Source organism: Triticum dicoccoides, chromosome 3B (genome assembly GCF_002162155.2).
Source record: "Triticum dicoccoides isolate Atlit2015 ecotype Zavitan chromosome 3B, WEW_v2.0, whole genome shotgun sequence".
Lineage (NCBI taxonomy): Eukaryota > Viridiplantae > Streptophyta > Magnoliopsida > Poales > Poaceae > Triticum > Triticum dicoccoides.
The window spans coordinates 183,256,010-183,273,707 of NC_041385.1; the positions used below are offsets into that span (position 1 = coordinate 183,256,010).

The 17,698-nt window shown below is 48.6% G+C and overlaps 1 protein-coding gene across 1 annotated transcript; it reads left to right on the plus strand.

The window, feature by feature from the left end:
- The first annotated feature begins 2,462 nt into the window (after positions 1 to 2,462).
- On the plus strand, positions 2,463 to 3,801 carry LOC119281096 (peroxidase 2-like). The gene is made up of 2 exons (XM_037561726.1): positions 2,463 to 2,807; positions 2,887 to 3,801. Exons 1-2 carry the CDS (start codon positions 2,574 to 2,576, stop codon positions 3,640 to 3,642), a joined length of 990 nt encoding a protein of 329 aa, XP_037417623.1. The 5' UTR covers positions 2,463 to 2,573; the 3' UTR covers positions 3,643 to 3,801.
- Positions 3,802 to 17,698: the final 13,897 nt, after the last annotated feature.

The following is a 17,698-nucleotide window of genomic DNA, read 5'->3' on the forward strand; positions in this document are numbered from 1 at the left end:
ATGCAGCAAAGGATGGTTATTTTTTCCCACACCACCTCGTAGCCCCCTTGGATTATGTCCTTCTGACCCTTGACTGCTAGGATTAAGTTTTTTTTTTAGGCAAACGGCAGGCCTCTGCTGCGTCTTTTCATTGATTTTTTTTGGGCGACGCTACGCGTCCGCCGGTCGATGTTTAGATTTTATCCGTCGCCTCGACGGCCGTTGGATGCCCGAACTGATAGCCGTCTGATCTAGTGTTCACGCCCCGCATGCCCACTCGTTATTTCCCGCAACAAATGCTCTGTTGCGGAAACAACACTATTGCCCCCCGACCCCGACAGAGTTGCGCCCCGCGTGGCGCCACCGCCAACCCACCGCAAAATTAGCCCGCCGCCAGCGTGCAGGAAGTTTCTGCAACACTATGGCGCACCATATTGCACCTCAGATGGTTGGATCTGATGCAAATCGAGCTCACCGAGGGGGCCTGCTTCGAGAGCAACCACGGCCTCTACTCCAACATGATGGCGACGAGCTCTCACGCTGGGCACTCCTTTGACGATTTATGTAACTGAAGCTATGTTTTTGAATCATGCATCGTGTTGCAATGCTTGGCCTCGTACGCTCTGACATCGTGTGCTCCTCCAACGCTTTCTGCAACCAGGGCTATGTTTCTGAAGCAAGACCCATGTTGCAGGAAAAAAAACTTCGCTGCCGAACCTTTTTTTTTTTCTGAAACAAGACTTGTGTTGCAGAAACTTTTCTAAAACTAGACCTTGTTGCTAACAAAAAACTTCACCACCAAATCGTTTTTTAATTTCTGAAACAAGATCTTTGTTGCAGAAACCGTTGATCTTTGATTCGTGCCTGCTTGAGTCGTCACCGGCCGCCGCCGATCCCGAGCAAGTCGTCGCCGCCACCACGGTGGATAAGGCCTGGTGGCCCAACGCCTTGCGCCACCGCGCCCGTCCGACGGCTCGCAAATCCAGTCGCTCGCCCTCTAATCCATACGAGCCTCGAAACCCCATACTGTTACCCAGTTGCAGGAATGATTGTCTTGAAACAACAGGTGAGTTGCAGGAGAACAGACGCGGCATACAGACGAGCGTCGAAACCCCCTATTGTAACACAGTTGCATGAATGACAGTCTTGAAACAACAGGCGAGTTGCAGGAAAACAGATGCGGCTTCGACGGACGCAGGGAAGTTGTCGACCGTCTGATCAACACACGATCAAACGGTTACAGAGCCGGCGGACGGGCGTGCGCGATCGGTCGGTAGAAGGCAAGCTTTTTCCTTTTTTTTTAAAGTACAAAGAGTATACAGAAAAAGGAAAGAAGTATCTATACAGCAGCAGGACTAACATCCTGCAAAAAAGGCCCTAGAAAAAAGCTAGAGGAAAAGATACATATAACATGTACAGGTTAACTACAGATAGTCATCTGAATGCATCGACCCAATCCTGGAAGCCTGCATATTCCTCTCTGATAGCCCTGTGAGTAAGCCAGTGTACCTCTTTTGAAAGCTTTCCTGCAGGAGTATAACCTTTTTTTTTTTCCAAAAAGAAGGATGACCCCCGGCCTTGCATCAGGGCGATCCATGCAGCCATATTATTAATTATTCATCAAGAACGGAGGGAGTAATACATCAATACATGCAGGAGTATAAGCTGGGAGTGCTGCCTTTGAAAATATAATTATTTCTTGTGATCCAAATTGCCCAAGAAGCCAGAGTAATAAGCTCTAGAGAGAAGGGCATGCTAGGATTAACCTTTGCAGGCTGCACTGAAATGGTAAGTGGCCAGACCTGAAGGAGATCAAATGTTGAACACTCTCAACCCCGAAAAGTGGTTCAGACATCCGGGACAAGCCACCGCTCTGTCGTCTGTCCAAACGGACCCTAACATTTCTTCTACCTTGTCTCTTGTTTCTGCATCTCCATGGCACACCCTTAAATCCAAGGTCTTCATGTCGAGAGGCCTTCTGCTTTGCCATGTCACCTCACTAAGGTTCAGATGCATTAATTAACCGCAGATGATATCTAGTACAAAATAGATGACTCAACTTCGTACTACCTTTAGTATAAAGTTGGGTCATCTATTTTGGAACGGAGGGAATTATTTCTTCTTTTTTTTTTGACACCTTGGATCTACGAATTTCGGTACAGTACCAGCTGCTTCTGTGCATCCGTACATGGCGCCAAGAATTAATTAACCGCAGGCGTACGTACCTTGTCTGTTTAAGATCGAATTAGCTGGTGATACCAAGAATATATTCTCCCATCTGCGGATCCTCGCTGTCCATCATTCCTTTCCTTGCAACCTGAATGCCGAGATTGTCAGCGGGCAGCTTGCAGAGCCCGCGCCATGTTCCAAGCTTGCTGGACGTGGACGCGACGGGCCACATTCCAAGCGTCTCCATATATACCTCCACATCAAGCAAGTCACTTAGATACATAGATCCCCGTAATTATATACAAATGCGTACGTACAAGGCTACCACTGGCGCTAGCTGATCGCTAGTACTTCTTCATCACCAGGCACGTAGATCCTCTTTTTAGAGTTGACATATCTTGATTAGGCATTGCGTGTAGTAGGAGATGGCGGGAGGACGCGTGAACTTGGCAATGGTGTTCTTGATGGCTCTGCATGGGCTGCTGCCACCGTCCACCCACGCCGCCCTGCAGGACGGGTTCTACGGCACCCGCACCAACTGCACCGTCGACGTCGAGGCCGTCGTGCGGGGCGTCGTCGAGCAGCACGTCTCCCGGTCCGCCGACGGTGGCTCCGGCGCGGGGCTCATTCGCCTCCACTTCCATGATTGCTTCGTCAAGGTACGTAACGTAGTTGGGCTCAAGAAAATTGTGTATGTAGAAACTGATCTAGCAGCGCTCTGTTGATGCATCATTACAGGGCTGTGATGGCTCCGTCCTCATTGATCCGAGCCCCGTCAACCCGGACCCCGAGAAGGCCTCGCCGGCGAACGGCGGCCTCCGCGGGATCGACGTGGTGGAGGAGGCCAAGAGGCAGCTGGAGGCCGCGTGCCCCGGCACCGTGTCGTGCGCCGACATCCTCGCCTTCGCCGCACGCGACGCGGCCTACGTCCTCAGCTCCGGGGCGATCAGCTACGACGTCCCCTCGGGCCGCCGCGACGGCCTCACCTCCGACGCGTCCGACGCCAGCCAGAGCCTGCCGCCGCCGTTCGCGCAGCTCGACGACCTCGTCCGCGCCTTCGCCTCCAAGGGCTTCGGCATTGACGAGCTCGTCGCTCTCTCCGGCGCGCACTCCATCGGCCGCGCGCACTGCTCGTCGTTCAGGGACCGGATCCACCCCGCCGTGCACGAGACCATGGACCCGAGCTACGGCGCCGACATGCGGTCGCGGTGCCCCGAGGACGCCGGGGCGGAGGAACGGGTCGCGCAGGACCAGGCGACGTCGGGAGACCTCGACGGCCGGTACTTCGAAAACGTGCTGGCCGGGAGGGTGCTCTTCAACTCGGACCGGGCGCTGATCGACGACGGCGGGACGAGGCGGATGGTGGAGGACAACGCGGGGGACCAAGGGGAGTGGGCGGCCAAGTTCGCTGCCGCCATGCGCAAGATGAGCGAGCTCACGGGCACCGGCGAGGGCGAGATCAGGGAGTTCTGCCACGTGACAAACAGAGGCTAGCGACCGGGGGAATCGTCCATCACAGTCAACTTGATTTTATTTATTTATTTATAGCTTTTGTTTTTGTATTTTTTAGGGGTTTGTAATTTTTGTTGATACATGTGATTGTGGAAAATCATTTTGGGTGAAAATATCATAGTGACCATAGTAAAAAGGTCCGTGCGTTTTAACGGGATACAAAATCGATGCAAATTTAGTGTGAATCACATCCGTCCGTTGCAATAAGATAGAAAATGGGTGCAAATTTACCGATGACATATTAAAGAGATGTGGCGGATAGTGAAAGACAATGTTGGAGGCCAGTGGGAGTGGGCGGTCAGGTTCACGGCCGCCATGAGGAAGATGAGCAAGCTCAACGGCACCAGCGAGGGCCAGATAACAGAGTTTTGCCACGTGACAAACAAGGGCTAGGGATGGGGGACATCATCTATCACGGTCATCTGGGTATTATTTATTTTCAGATTTGCTAGTTTTTTGTTGGATGAAATCAATTGGTGTTCAACCAGTTTTTTGTACGCCATCTAAATTCCTGCCATTCCCTTTCTTATTAGCTCCGGGCTGGTTGGTTGTTATTGGGCTGCATTTTTTGAGGAGACCAGTTAATTTGCGCGCATGACGTCTTCTGGCTGAGCGCCCCTTCATTTTAAAATTTTCTTTTCTCTTCTTGTAGCCGCCTTCTTCTCTTTCCTTTTTTTTCTAGCAGCGATAGCTCAGAGAGATAGACAGGGAGAGACATGGCGATTTGATTTGGATCTCTCCTTCGCTGCTCATTCGAGGGTTTGGCGGTGAGACGCGTGGAGCTCTTCAGATAGTTGTGGTTGGTTTCATCTCTCCTTATCATTGCATCTCTCACCTTTGTTTAATTTATTTTTTCGTTGTTCATGTGTTGTGATGTAGGTTTTGTTGATGCTCCCTCGCTAGATGCATGTGTTAGTTTCTCCGTCATGGTGAAAGACAATGCAGGGAACCAGTGGGAGTGGGCAGCCAAGTTCACAGCCGCCATGAGGAAGATGAGCAAGCTCAACGACATTAGCAAGGGCGAGATCAGAGAGTTTTGCCACGTGACAGACAAGGGCTAGGGACGGGGGACATCGTCTATCACGGTGAAAGTGCAATCATGCCTTTAATCTTATTTTGATGTTGATGACAACATGCATATAGGGACTAATCATGTTTATCAAGTATATCTCAGGATTATGTCTCAAGGGCCGTGTGTGGATCATGACTACGGACAAATATATAGCACCCAAGAGCGGAGATACAAGACAATAGTTTTGGCTCTTTTTCGGTTGTTCTTGAGTATAGGGATCCCGCACTATTAAGAGGGGATCGTCGGATATCGTGAAGGACTTGCTCAAAACCCACAAAGTATCCTCTCACAACATCTTTGTTTTATCTCTAATTCTTCCACTATCTTGAGCACAAAAGTTTGTGTGATCCTGAGCTAGTGTGCTTTGTTATCACCGGACGTCCGAAATTCTACGAACGTCCGATCCCTCACAGCCGACCGGGCATCTGTCTCTCTCCAGATGTCCGGTGGATCTTCACAGAAGTAATTAGCGGATTTTCGGTCCTCTCCGGATGACAGGTCACCGGACGTCCATTTTCTCTCCGGGCATCCGGTACATCCTCAACAGAACATTTTTTACGGATTTCCGGTCCTCACCGGACGACCGACACATTTCGGACGTCCGGTGGTTATGTGTCTTGTACTGCTGCGTGGCCTGTGGATTCCCAGCAACCGGACGACCGGCAGCCTGTCGGACATCTGGTCCAATCTGTGTCACCGGACGTCCGGTATTGTCCGGACGTCCGACAACTCCAGTACATTAAGTGGCTCAACGGTCAGTTTTTACACTACTACTATATATAGCCTCCTCCCTCCACGGGATAAGGTTGACCATTCACTTTAAGCTTTCCAAGAACACATATCACTCCCTCTCTTGATCCCCTACACCAAATCCTAGATCCCCAAGGGATTGGGGAACATTTGAGAGAAGTTCTCCAATCAAGTGATAGATCCACTCTGAAAGATCGTGGATATCGCCTAGAGGGGAGGGGGGTGAATAGGCGCTTTAAAATAATTACAGTTTAGGCTTGAACAAATGCGGAATAAACCTAGCGGTTAATTTGTCAAGCACAAAACCTACAACAACTAGGCTCACCTATGTGCACCAACAACTTAAGCTAAGCAAGATAAACAACTAAGTGATGGCAAGATATATGACAAGAAACAATAAGGCTATCACAAAGTAAAGTGCATAAGTAAAGGACTCGGTTAAGAGATAACCGAGGCACGCAGAGACGACGATGTATCCCGAAGTTCACACCCTTGCGGATGCTAATCTCCGTTTGGAGCGGCGTGGAGGCACAATGCTCCCCAAGAAGCCACTAGGGCCAACATAATCTCCTCACGCCCTCGCACAATGCAAGATGCCATGATTCCACTAAGGGACCCTTGAGGGCGGTCACCGAACCCGTACAAATGGCAACCCTTGGGGGCGGTCACCGGTACCCATCAAATTGCTCAGGGCGATCTCCACAACCTAATTGGAGACCCCGACGCTTGCCCGGAGCTTTACACCACAATGATTGAGCTCCGAACACCACCAACCGTCTAGGGCACCCAAGCACCCAAGAGGAACAAGCTCAAGGGTACCAAGCACCCAAAAGTAATAAGCTTCGTGTAACTTCCACGTATCACCGTTGAGAACTCAAACCGATGCACCAAATGCAATGATAAGGGCACACGGAGTGCCCAAGTCCTTCTCTCCCAAATCCCACCGAAGCAACTAATGCTAGGGAGGAAAATGAGAGGAAGAACAAGAAGGAGAACACCAAGAACTCCAAGATCTAGATCCAAGGGGTTCCCCTCACATAGAGGAGAAAGTGATTGGTGGAAATGCGGATCTAGATCTCCTCTCTCTTTTCCCCAAAAAACTAGCAATAATCCATGGAGGGATTGAGAGATAGCAAGCTCGGAGAAGGTCAACAATGGGGGAAGAACACGAGCTCAAAGGATGAGGTTGAATGGGGAAGAAGACCTCCTTATATAGGAGCTCCCGAATCCAACCGTTATATGCTCAGTCCGCGCACGAGCGGTACTATCGCTCAGGGAAGCGGTACTACCGCCCGGGCGATAGAACACAGAGAGCGAAGCAAAACAGAGGGCGAGGCAGAGCCGTATGAGCGGCACTACCGCTGGAGCCAGCGGTACTACCGTTGGCCGCAGCGGTACTATCGCTTGGCCCAGCGGTACCAGGGGCGGTGGTGAAGGAAATATGCCCTAGAGGCAATAATAAAGTTATTATTTATTTCCTTATTTCATGATAAATGTTTATTATTCATGCTAGAATTGTATTAACCGGAAACATAATACATGTGTGAATACATAGACAAACATAGTGTCACTAGTATGCCTCTACTTGACTAGCTCGTGAATCAAAGATGGTTAAGTTTCCTAGCCATAGACATGAGTTGTCATTTGATTAACGGGATCACATCATTAGGAGAATGATGTGATTGACTTGACCCATTCCGTTAGCTTAGCACTTGATCGTTTAGTATGTTGCTATTGCTTTCTTCATGACTTATACATGTTCCTACAACTATGAGATTATGCAACTCCTGTTTATCGGAGGAACACTTTGTGTGCTACCAAACGTCAGAACATAACTGGGTGATTATAAAGGAGCTCTACAGGTGTCTCCAAAGGTACATGTTGAGTTGGCGTATTTCGAGATTAGGTTTTGTCACTCCGATTGTCGGAGAGGTATCTCTGGGCCCTCTCGGTAATGCACATCACTATAAGCCTTGCAAGCAATGTAGCTAATGAGTTAGTTACGGAATGATGCATTACATAACGAGTAAAGAGACTTGCCGGTAACGAGATTGAACTAGGTATTGAGATACCGACGATCGAATCTCGGGCAAGTAACATACCGATGACAAAGGGAACAACATATGTTGTTATGCGGTTTGACCGATAAAGATCTTCATAGAATATGTAGGAGCCAATATGAGCATCCAGGTTCCGCTATTGGTTATTGACCGGAGACGTGTCTCGGTCATGTCTACATAGTTCTCGAACCCGTAGGGTCCGCACGCTTAAAATTTTAGTGACGGTTATATTATGAGTTTATGAGTTTTGATGTACCGAAGGTTGTTCGAAGTCCCGGATATGGTCACGGACATGACGGGGAGTCTCGAAATGGTCGAGACATGAAGATTGATATATTGGAAGCCTATATTTGGATATCGGAAGTGTTCCGGGTGAAATCGGGATTTTACCGGAGTACCGAGGGGTTACCGGAACCCCCCCCCCCCGGGGGGCTTCATGGGCCATAGTGGGCCTTAGTGGAGAAGGGGAGAGGCGGCTAGGGCAGGGCCGCGCGCCCCTCCCCCTAGTCCAAATAGGACAAGGAGAGGGGGGCGGCGCCCCCCCTTTCCTTCCTCTCTCCCTCCTCTTTCCCCCCTTCTCCTAATCCAACAAGGAAGGGAGGGAGTCCTACTCCCGGTGGGAGTAGGACTCCTCCTGGCGCACCTCCTCCTGGCCGGCCGCACCTCCCCCCTTGCTCCTTTATATACGGGGGCAGGTGGGCACCTCTAGACACAACAACAATTGATCCTAGAGATCTATTAGCCGTGTGCGGTGCCCCCCTCCACCATATTCCACCTCGATAATATCGTAGCGGTGCTTAGGCGAAGCCCTGCATCGGTTGAACATCATCATCGTCACCACCCCGTTGTGCTGACGGAACTCTCCCTCGACACTCGGCTGGAATGGAGTTCGAGGGACGTCATCGAGCTGAACGTGTGCAAGAACTCGGAGGTGCCGTGTTTTCGGTGCTTGATCGGTCGGCCGTGAAGACGTACGACTACATCAACCGCGTTGTGCTAACCCTTTCGCTTTCGGTCTACGAGGGTACGTGGACAACACTCTCCCCTCTCGTTGCTATGCAACACCATGATCTTGCGTATGCGTAGGAAGTTTTTTGAAATTACTACGTTCCCCAACAGGTGGTAGCCGCAGTACTACCGCACACGAGCGGTACTACCGCTCCTACTGCTGCTACTACTGCCGTTGAACCTGACACGAGAAAACCACGTCTTGAGTCGAGGCGGTACCAGCGGGGAACCGGAGTCGTACTACCACTTATGGCCATGGGCGGTACTACCGCTGTGGGACAGCGGTATTACTGCTTGTGGCGATATGCGGTACTGCCGCTCCGGTCCAGTGGTACTACCGTTGGCGCCAACCTTATGCCATTTCCATGAAAACAAGTACACTCCAAGGAAAACCAGAACTGCCATAACTTCTGCAAATGAGCTCCAAATTGAGCAAACTCAAGCTTGTTGGATACAAGACAACGAGTAGCATCAAAACAGCGAAGGTATGCCTAACAAAAAGAGGAGAGAAACCTCCAACAGAGAAGAACCGGCAGAACCTCCAACATCAAAAACATCATAGAAGATGCATGTGAACTCCGTTTTTGATGAACTCGAGCTTGTCATCAAGATGACCATAAGCTCCAAAACTCACAAAGACAACCAAACAAGAACCAAGAGAGAAGATGCAAGGATGCAAAGGTTTGAGCTCTCTACTCATGATACGATAAAGCTACTCATCGAGAGCCCCCCTTGATAGTACGGCAATCGATCCTAAAACCCGGTCTCCCAACTACCACCATGAGACCGGCAAAATAGAAAACCTATCAAGGGCAAACCTTTGCCTTGCACAAGGTCTACTTGAGCTAGATGATGACGAACTTGTCCTCCTCAAGATGGGCCACCTTTCTTGATCGCGTTGGGTCGATGAACACTAGATGATTGCTCCCCCATACTCCACTATGGGTGAGCCACTCTTCGGCACATCTTCACAAGTCCATTGACACCACAATGGACGGCAAGCTTCAAGCACTTGATCTCTTTGTCATGCTCCACTTGAACTTGCACATGGCAATATTGATGACGATCACCACTTGATGTCATCCTCTCCATGGGTTGAGTGATACCTTCCTCTTGACGCAATCCCATGAACACGTACCTAACCCCACATAGAACTCTCACATAGACCATGGGTTAGTACACAAAGCACAATGGACAATGCTTACCATGCCATGGGATCACTTGATCCCTCTCGGTACATCTTCTACGCTTTGTGAGTGGATCAACTTGATTCACTCTTGACTTAGTCTTGACCAACCTTGAATCTTTCCAACTCTCTTCATTTGGATGATGTCTTGAAGGTAAACATGAATGATCACACAATCTTCTTCTTCAAGACATGCTTGCAATAAGCACAACACTCACATAACCCACTACAAAAAATACACTTCCGTGATGATACGTGTTTGTCACAGTAGGTCGCGTTTTTTGTCATGCATGTACATCCATGAAAAATTTATGACAGAATCAAGATAGTCATACCTGTGCTGTCATAGAAGTGTTCCATGACATTACCAAAATTATCATCACGGAAGTGTCCACTTCCATGACGATAAATCGCGCGTCACAGAACTGCTTTCATCAAGGGTGACTGACACGTGGCATCCACTGTAATGGAACGCCGTTAAGCTATCGGGGCGGGTTTCGGATCCAATAACCCGTTAACAGCCCCGACCAATGGGGATTTTCCACGTGTAAAATCAGCATTGGCTAGAGGAAACACGTGTCGGCTCACCGTTGGGACAGATGTCATCCGCTCATTGGACCTGTCGTAGATTTGTCACGGCAGATGTCCTAGTGAAAGGACTTAGTCGTGGAGCCATCGCTACGGGTTTACTTGAAGGGGTTAAAGCGGACACAAAGACACGAGGGTTTATACTAGTTCGGCCCCTTCGATGAAGGTAAAAGCCTACGTCTAGTTGTGATGGAATTGATGTGATCTCAATGGCTAGGGAGCAAACAAGCTTCGCCTAGGCTCGAGTTGTGATTGTCTCCCTTGAACCGCCGCCGGGTCGTCCCCTTATATACACGAGTGACGCCCGTCGGTCCATAGAGTCCCAGCCGGTTCATACTCGTATCCCGGTTGGTATCTCTCTATTCTTAACTTACAATACAAGTTATACATCAGGCTGGTTTACGGCTACAGGTTCTAAACCGACTACAGGCCTTGGGCCTTCATCTGCTTATACCACTAATGAAGTTAACCCGGGCCAAGTAGGCCGGTTTACGCCTAGTGGTAATATCCCCAACATTAGGCCCCAGATTGATTTGAACCGGTTCATGTCAATCCTTCACAAAATCTGGTGTCTTGGACATCTTCGGGTAATTGGTAAACCGCCGTGTCGTCATCATTTCTGGTTGATGTAAACCGGCATGACGTCATCATGAATTTTACCCTTTATAACGCCCTCCTTTAATAATAACTCCTGGATTCGCGCGCTTGACCTAACTCTGTTGCCTTATAAATAAGACCGAAGGGTCATTTCCTTTCCTTTCCCTTCGTCCCTTCTTCTTCGTCTTCCTCGCGTCGCCAGCCTTGGAGCTCCGCCACCGCCATCGACCTCTGCCTCGTCTTGGGCCGCTGCATCAACCTGAACGCACCAGAGCATTGCGGTATCTTTCCGCATCTTCTTCGTTTCCGGTAAGCTTTCTCCTCTTCTTGACCTAGATCTGTTCTTAGGGTTCCATGTTCGTGCTGTGTTCGTCGCTTGCTCATACTTGTTCTCTGACTTTGAACGAATCTGTGAACCCCTGCTGTGTTTAGTAGTAATCTCTAAGCATCCGCCTGTAATTTCTCATCTAAGTCCATAGATCTCACGCACATACCCGCTCAATGGTTCACTCCTGTTCTGCCTTACTCTTCGGAATATTTTCTATTTTTGTGAGCTTGCTGTAGATCCGCGGCTGTAATAAGATCTTGTGAAACTTGTTTCTGCATACCTAGTTGTCCATAGCTTCAATTGCTTCCGATGCTTAGATCTGGCGGTTTAACTTACCATAGAAAAAAGTTACTAAACCGGTATATACCATTAGTCCCCTGGTTGAACCGCCAGAATCCATATGATGCCGCATTGTAGAAGACCGGTTTATAGGTATTGCCTCCGGTTTATCGTAGTTTAGATCGACACCTTCTTTTATCCAGCATATTCTTGAACCGGATCACCTATTTCTTGTAGATCTCGCCATGGCCAAACAAGTATATGAGTGCAATTGGGTTCCCTCTCGCGTCACAGAATCTCAGTTGGACGATCTAGTCCTGATCGGCGCTTTAGACAATAAAGATACGATCCACTGGAGGGTTCCTAGAGATGAATGTCCTCCCACACCCCAGGAAGGAGAGGTTGTGGTCTTCGCAGATCACTTGGCCCGGGGCTTCAAACCGCCCGGTTCCAAATTTTACCGGGATGTGTTAGCCAATTTTCAGCTCCGTCCACAGGATATTGGCCCCAATTCCGTTACCAATCTATGTCACTTTCAAGTGCTCTCTGAGGTATACCTTCAAGAGGAGCCTTCAGTTGAGTTGTTTAGAGATTGCTTCCACTTAAACCGTCGCACTGAGTTTACCGACGACCCCAATACTGAATTGGGCGGTATGGCCATTCAGAAGAGGAAGGAGATCACCTATCCCCACGTCAAACTCCATACTCACCCCAAGGAGTGGAATGCAACTTGGTTTTATTGCAAGGATACCTCCCCTGATAATGGAAATCCCTTGCCTGGCTTCCGTCCGGAACGGCTCAGCAACACTCACCCTTTTCCACAAAGACTAAACGCCAAGGAGAGAATTAAATATGCTCCGCAACTGTCCAAGCTCCGAGCCTTTATGGCCAACGGTTTAACGGGAATAGACCTTGCACGCCGCTGGATATCATGGAGCATACTGCCTCTGAGCCGGCGCCCCAGTTTGATGTGCAAATATACTGATAGCGTCGATGACCCACTCCGACACACCAAAATCCAACTCTCCAACGATGAAGTCACAGATTCTGTAAAGAAGATGTTGAATGAACCGGAGCACCTCTGTGCTTAAACCGGCCTGCTTCCTTACTGCACCACCAACAAACCGCCAGCGGTAAGATTTTAATTGCTCTATTGTTGAACCTGTTACCGCTTTATCCGTCTGATATTTGATTACTGTTGATCCAGGTTGATAATCCGTTTTGGAGCAAGAAGCTTCCACAAGACAAAACGGAGAAAGCAGGGCGGCCAACCCGGCCCAAGACCAAGGTTATCAAGAAGCCAGCTCACAAGAGAAAAACCACCGCTTCATCTGATCCAGCTATTGATGATGATGTGGGTAACCCGGACCTTGAGGTAGAACTTGATTCACTTGGCTTACTTTTTACACGCCTTATTGATGATGATGCTTGTCAGGACGACGCCGAAGCCAGCAATGCGGAATTTGCTGAGGTAATTATTCTCTCTTCCGATTCAGAAATCTTGCCTTTACCAAAATTTCGCCAGGCAAACCGGAAAGTTAAATTTTCTCATCCTCTTGCTTATTTGGATCCCAAATTTCTTATGAAGACTCATCAACATGAAGCTCGCCGCACAACCCGACACAGTGGCCAGGTAGTTACCTCCGCCGGTTTACCAAATAGTCCGGTTCGAAAACGCCACTCTGAGGTCTCCGACCTTTTTATTGATTTAAATCCTAAAGCGGGTTTCTTCCGTCAACCTCTTAATCCATCCGACTCCGATTATCAGGTTACTTCTCATTCATCTTCTGGTGAATCGTCGGCCACTCAGCTGCAACCATTGAAAATAGTTGTTGGGTAAGCTAAACTGAACATATGCTTCCAGTATACTGTGTAATGGCTCATGCTTTTCCTTGACTCTTTGTTTTTCTTTCAGGGCCAAACCGAAACCAAGCAAGAAGGCCCGCTTGGATAAAGCGGCTGAAGAAGATGTAGCCCCAGAACATGACAGAGCGCCAGATCTTGAAGAATTTGCTCCTGAAGATATTTCCAATGATCCTCCTTTGCAAGATGATGCTATTCCTGAAGAGAGGCCTATTAACACTTCAGTCTCTGCTGACCCGCCTGCCAGCTCCGCCCGGATTGAGAAATCCCACAGTCCTGCTGACAAACCGACCGCACCAACACAAATCAGTGAGTCCAAAGATGATGACGTTGTGATTACCGGTGTAGGCCGCTTTGAACCCGAGAATCCTGTCACCTTAACCAAGCATACCATAAAAGAGGATTTTCCCGCTCTGAACAAAGGAAAATGGGATGTTGAACTGGAGACATATGCTGCTCTGAGTGCCCAAGATCTTCATTCCGGCTATTTAAACCGGCTTTATACTAGCCGTGACTGTGAAGCTGGTCTGGTAAAGATGATGAGGGATAAATTTGAGGTAATTTACTTCTTTACTTACTGCCATTGTGTCAATCCTCCTAGCCCCCAAGGGTCGGTTTGTAACCTTCGTCAAACCGGGACTTGAACACAATCCTCAACACTTTGAAATCCATCAGTATAGCCCCCAAGGGCCGTCTTAACTTAGCATATTTAAACCGGGGCTCTGATAGAAAACTTAGAACATAAGTTGATCAAATAGCCATTAGCCCCCAAGTGCCAAGTTGAATACCTGTATTGAGCTTGGGACTTTGCAATCTAGTAATGTATGAAAATTGAAGGTGCATTAGCCCCCAAGTATCAGGCGTATAACTTTGTTATGTGGTTGATACTTCAATTTCTTGGACCGCTTGTGTAAAGCTAAACACTGTCTGTATGCAGGCTGAGGTGAGAATCAAGGAGGACCGGATTGCCGATTTGCAGGAGGCCTTGAAAACCCAACAGGCTGAAACAGACAAGGCAAAGGAAGAATTAACCAGCGCCTTGAGCACCGCTGAACAGCTGAAGGAAAGCTTCAAGAAAGAGCGGGCTGATTGGGCCACTGAGAAGGCCGCTTTAACCAAAAGAGCGGAAAATGCTGAAGCTGCCCTTAAACCGGTGGTGGATGAACTTACTGCCGTAAAGCGGCAAATACACTCCATGACCGTTGCGATCTTTGGTAAGCTCCTTTTAACGTCTGTGATAATTTGAACCTGCTGTAGTATAAATCCGGTTTGAGACCGTCCCTATATTGTTGTAGGCACACGCATCGGGCACTTAGGAAACGATGTGCGGAAGAAACTGAAGGCTGCCTACACCTTAGTGGAACAATTATATACCGGAGCCCAGCGGATCATTACCACAGCCTCTCATAACAACCTGGCGCCTTCTCTAATCCAGGACACTCTGAACAGGTTGTCGATGCTTCCGGCCCGGATTGAGGAGCTGAAAAAATCCGCTGCTCGAACCGGAGCTATTAACGCCTTGATCCGGCAAAGGCATGGGTGCCAGATTTTGACCCTGTGGAAGCAGCTCAAGGCTATCCCATCCTGAAGGAAGATGGCTCTGAATTTAACGAAGATGATCCGAGGGTAATAAACCGTGCAGTGCAACCTCTGGCTTGTCAATTAGCTGAAGAGGCAGACTTGACGCATTATCAAGCGCAATACAACAATCAGAACAAGCGAGTGCCTGCCCCAACTCTTGAAGCGGAGAATCTGATTCCTCCAATCCGTAAGCATACTTACACTCCTGATATTGAACCGTCTTCCCTGATCCATGAAGAGGCTGTTTTCCAAGCTTTAATGGGAATCGACTGGACCACTGTTGATTTCCAGCCAATGGGTAGAGACGAGGAAGCTGAAGCGGCGGATGATGAGGAGCAGGCTTGAACCGGAAGCCGGTTTGGATAGCTGTCTTTGGCATCTTTCCAAAATAACAATGATCTTATTTGGGCACCGTGTTGCCTTGTAATAGGATAGTTAATACTTCTGCCTTGAATATGCCTTCGTGCATAAGTACTGAAGCTTTTGTTCGAAAAACTTCAATTCATATTTCCTGCAATCAGAAAAATTTGAACTTCGGTGGCGGTTATACCGCCAGCCGGTTTATGATCTTGATATGTGTATCAGTAATGTAACAAATAGGTGATACAAAATACCTGCCATGTCTGGGCATGAAGCTGGCTTAGCCAAGCTTGAAGCGGAGGTTTTATAAACCATTACCGTCAACAAGGGGGGAGAAAACAGCTCCCGTATAAACCGTACTGAATCAATACAAGCCCCCTTGTTACTCCATGATGTTAACAGGAAAAGGTAAACCGGGCATACTTCTCCGGATTAAAGGGGAATCAAATCCATCGGCTGAACCGGAAAAAAAGGTGTTTGTTGACATAAAAGAAATCCAACAAAAACAAAGAACAAACAAGCCATGAAAATAACATGGAAGCAAAGGCAATGATAAAAACCATTTGCAAAAATATGCTATACTGAGCTGATCAGATGGTGTTACCATGGTCGGACAGGACCAAGCCCCCAATAGGAGTGACAATGATTCAAGTCAGCCAGGTCCCCAAATGATTCGTGGCATATATGCCAAATCAAGAGGCGTGGCAATGGTTCGGGTTCGACCAAGCCCCCAAGTGATTTTGTGGCCTTAGGCCGATCAAGAGGCGTGACTGGTTCAGACTTGACCATGTCCCCAAGTGATCTGGTGGCTGTCGCCTATCAAAAGGTGTCGTGTTGGTTCAGACACGACCAAGGCCCCAAGTGATATATAAAAAGCAAATGTCAAGGGGTAAACCGGAGGCCGCTTTAAAAACAGAGCCACTCCATGTAACCACGCATGATAAGAAAGACAGAGACCCCGCTTTAGCTGAGGCTCCGGTTTTATTATATCAAAGATAATATATACACTGTTATGATATGTACATAGATAGAGCCAATGGCTCAAGTGTAGTAAGGCCGAAGATGAGCTATGTTCCACGGCCTGTTGGTCTCCTCCTCTGACGTGCGTGAGTCTTTATGCTCTCGAATGTCAATCAGATAGTACGACCCGTTGTGCAGATTCTTGCTGACTACGAAAGGTCCCTCCCAAGGTGGGGATAACTTGTGCATATCTGTCTGGTCTTGGATGAGTCAAAGCACCAAATCTCCTTCTTGAAAAGTTCTGGTTCTAACCCGGCGACTGTGATAGCAACGAAGGTCTTGTTGGTAAATCGCCGAACAGGCAGCCGCTATATCACGCTCCTCGTCCAATAGGTCCAAAGCGTCTTGTCGTGCTGTCTCATTGTCCGCTTCAACATAAGCTGCCACACGAGGCGAATCGTGCCGGATATCACTAGGGAGAACTGCCTCTGCTCCGTAGACCATGAAAAATGGTGTGTATCCTGTGGATCGGTTTGGCGTAGTATTGATACTCCATAGCACAGATGGTAGCTCTTCAACCCAACATCCTGGTGTTCTTTGCAATGGGACCATAAGCCGGGGTTTGATGCCTCGCAAGATCTCTTGATTAGCTCGTTCTGCCTGTCCATTGGACTGGGGGTGTGCCACTGACGATACATCAAGTCGGATGTGCTCACGTTCACAGAACTCCTTCATAGCGCCCTTGGATAAATTGGTACCATTGTCAGTAATGATACTGTGTGGAAAGCCAAACCGGAAAATCACCTTTTTGATGAACTGCACCGCTGTTGCTGCATCACACTTGCTGACAGGCTCCGCTTCAACCCACTTGGTAAATTCGTCAACTGACACCAAAAGGTGGGTTTTCTTATCCTTGGATCTTTTAAAAGGTCCGACCATATCCAGCCCCCAAGTTGCAAACGGCCACGTTATTGGGATCATCCTCAATTCTTGAGCCGGCACATGAGCACGCCTTGAAAATTTCTGACATCCATCACACCATTTAACCAAGTCCTCCGCATCGGCATGCGCTGTCAACCAGTAAAACCCGTGACGAAACGCCTTTGCTACCAAAGATTTTGAACCGGCATGGTGTCCACAATCCCCTTCATGGATTTCTCTTAAGATTTCACAGCCTTCCTCAGGAGAAACACAATGTTGAAACGCCCCTGATACACTGCAATGATGCAATTCACCATTGACAATCGTCATAGACTTGGATCGCCGGACTATCTGCCTGGCTAGAATCTCATCCTCTGGTAACTCCCCCCGGCTCATGTACGTAAGATAAGGAACCGTCCAATCCGGAATAGCATGCAGTGCTGCCACCAATCGAGCCTCCGGATCAGGAATAGCAAAATCCGCTT

Coding starts and splice junctions, on each gene's coding strand:
- LOC119281096 (XM_037561726.1), top strand. CDS start 2,574: ATGGCGGGAGGACGCGTGAACTTGGCAATGGTGTTCTTGATGGCTCTG. Junction 2,808..2,886: donor TCCATGATTGCTTCGTCAAG/GTACGTAACGTA, acceptor GCATCATTACAG/GGCTGTGATGGCTCCGTCCT.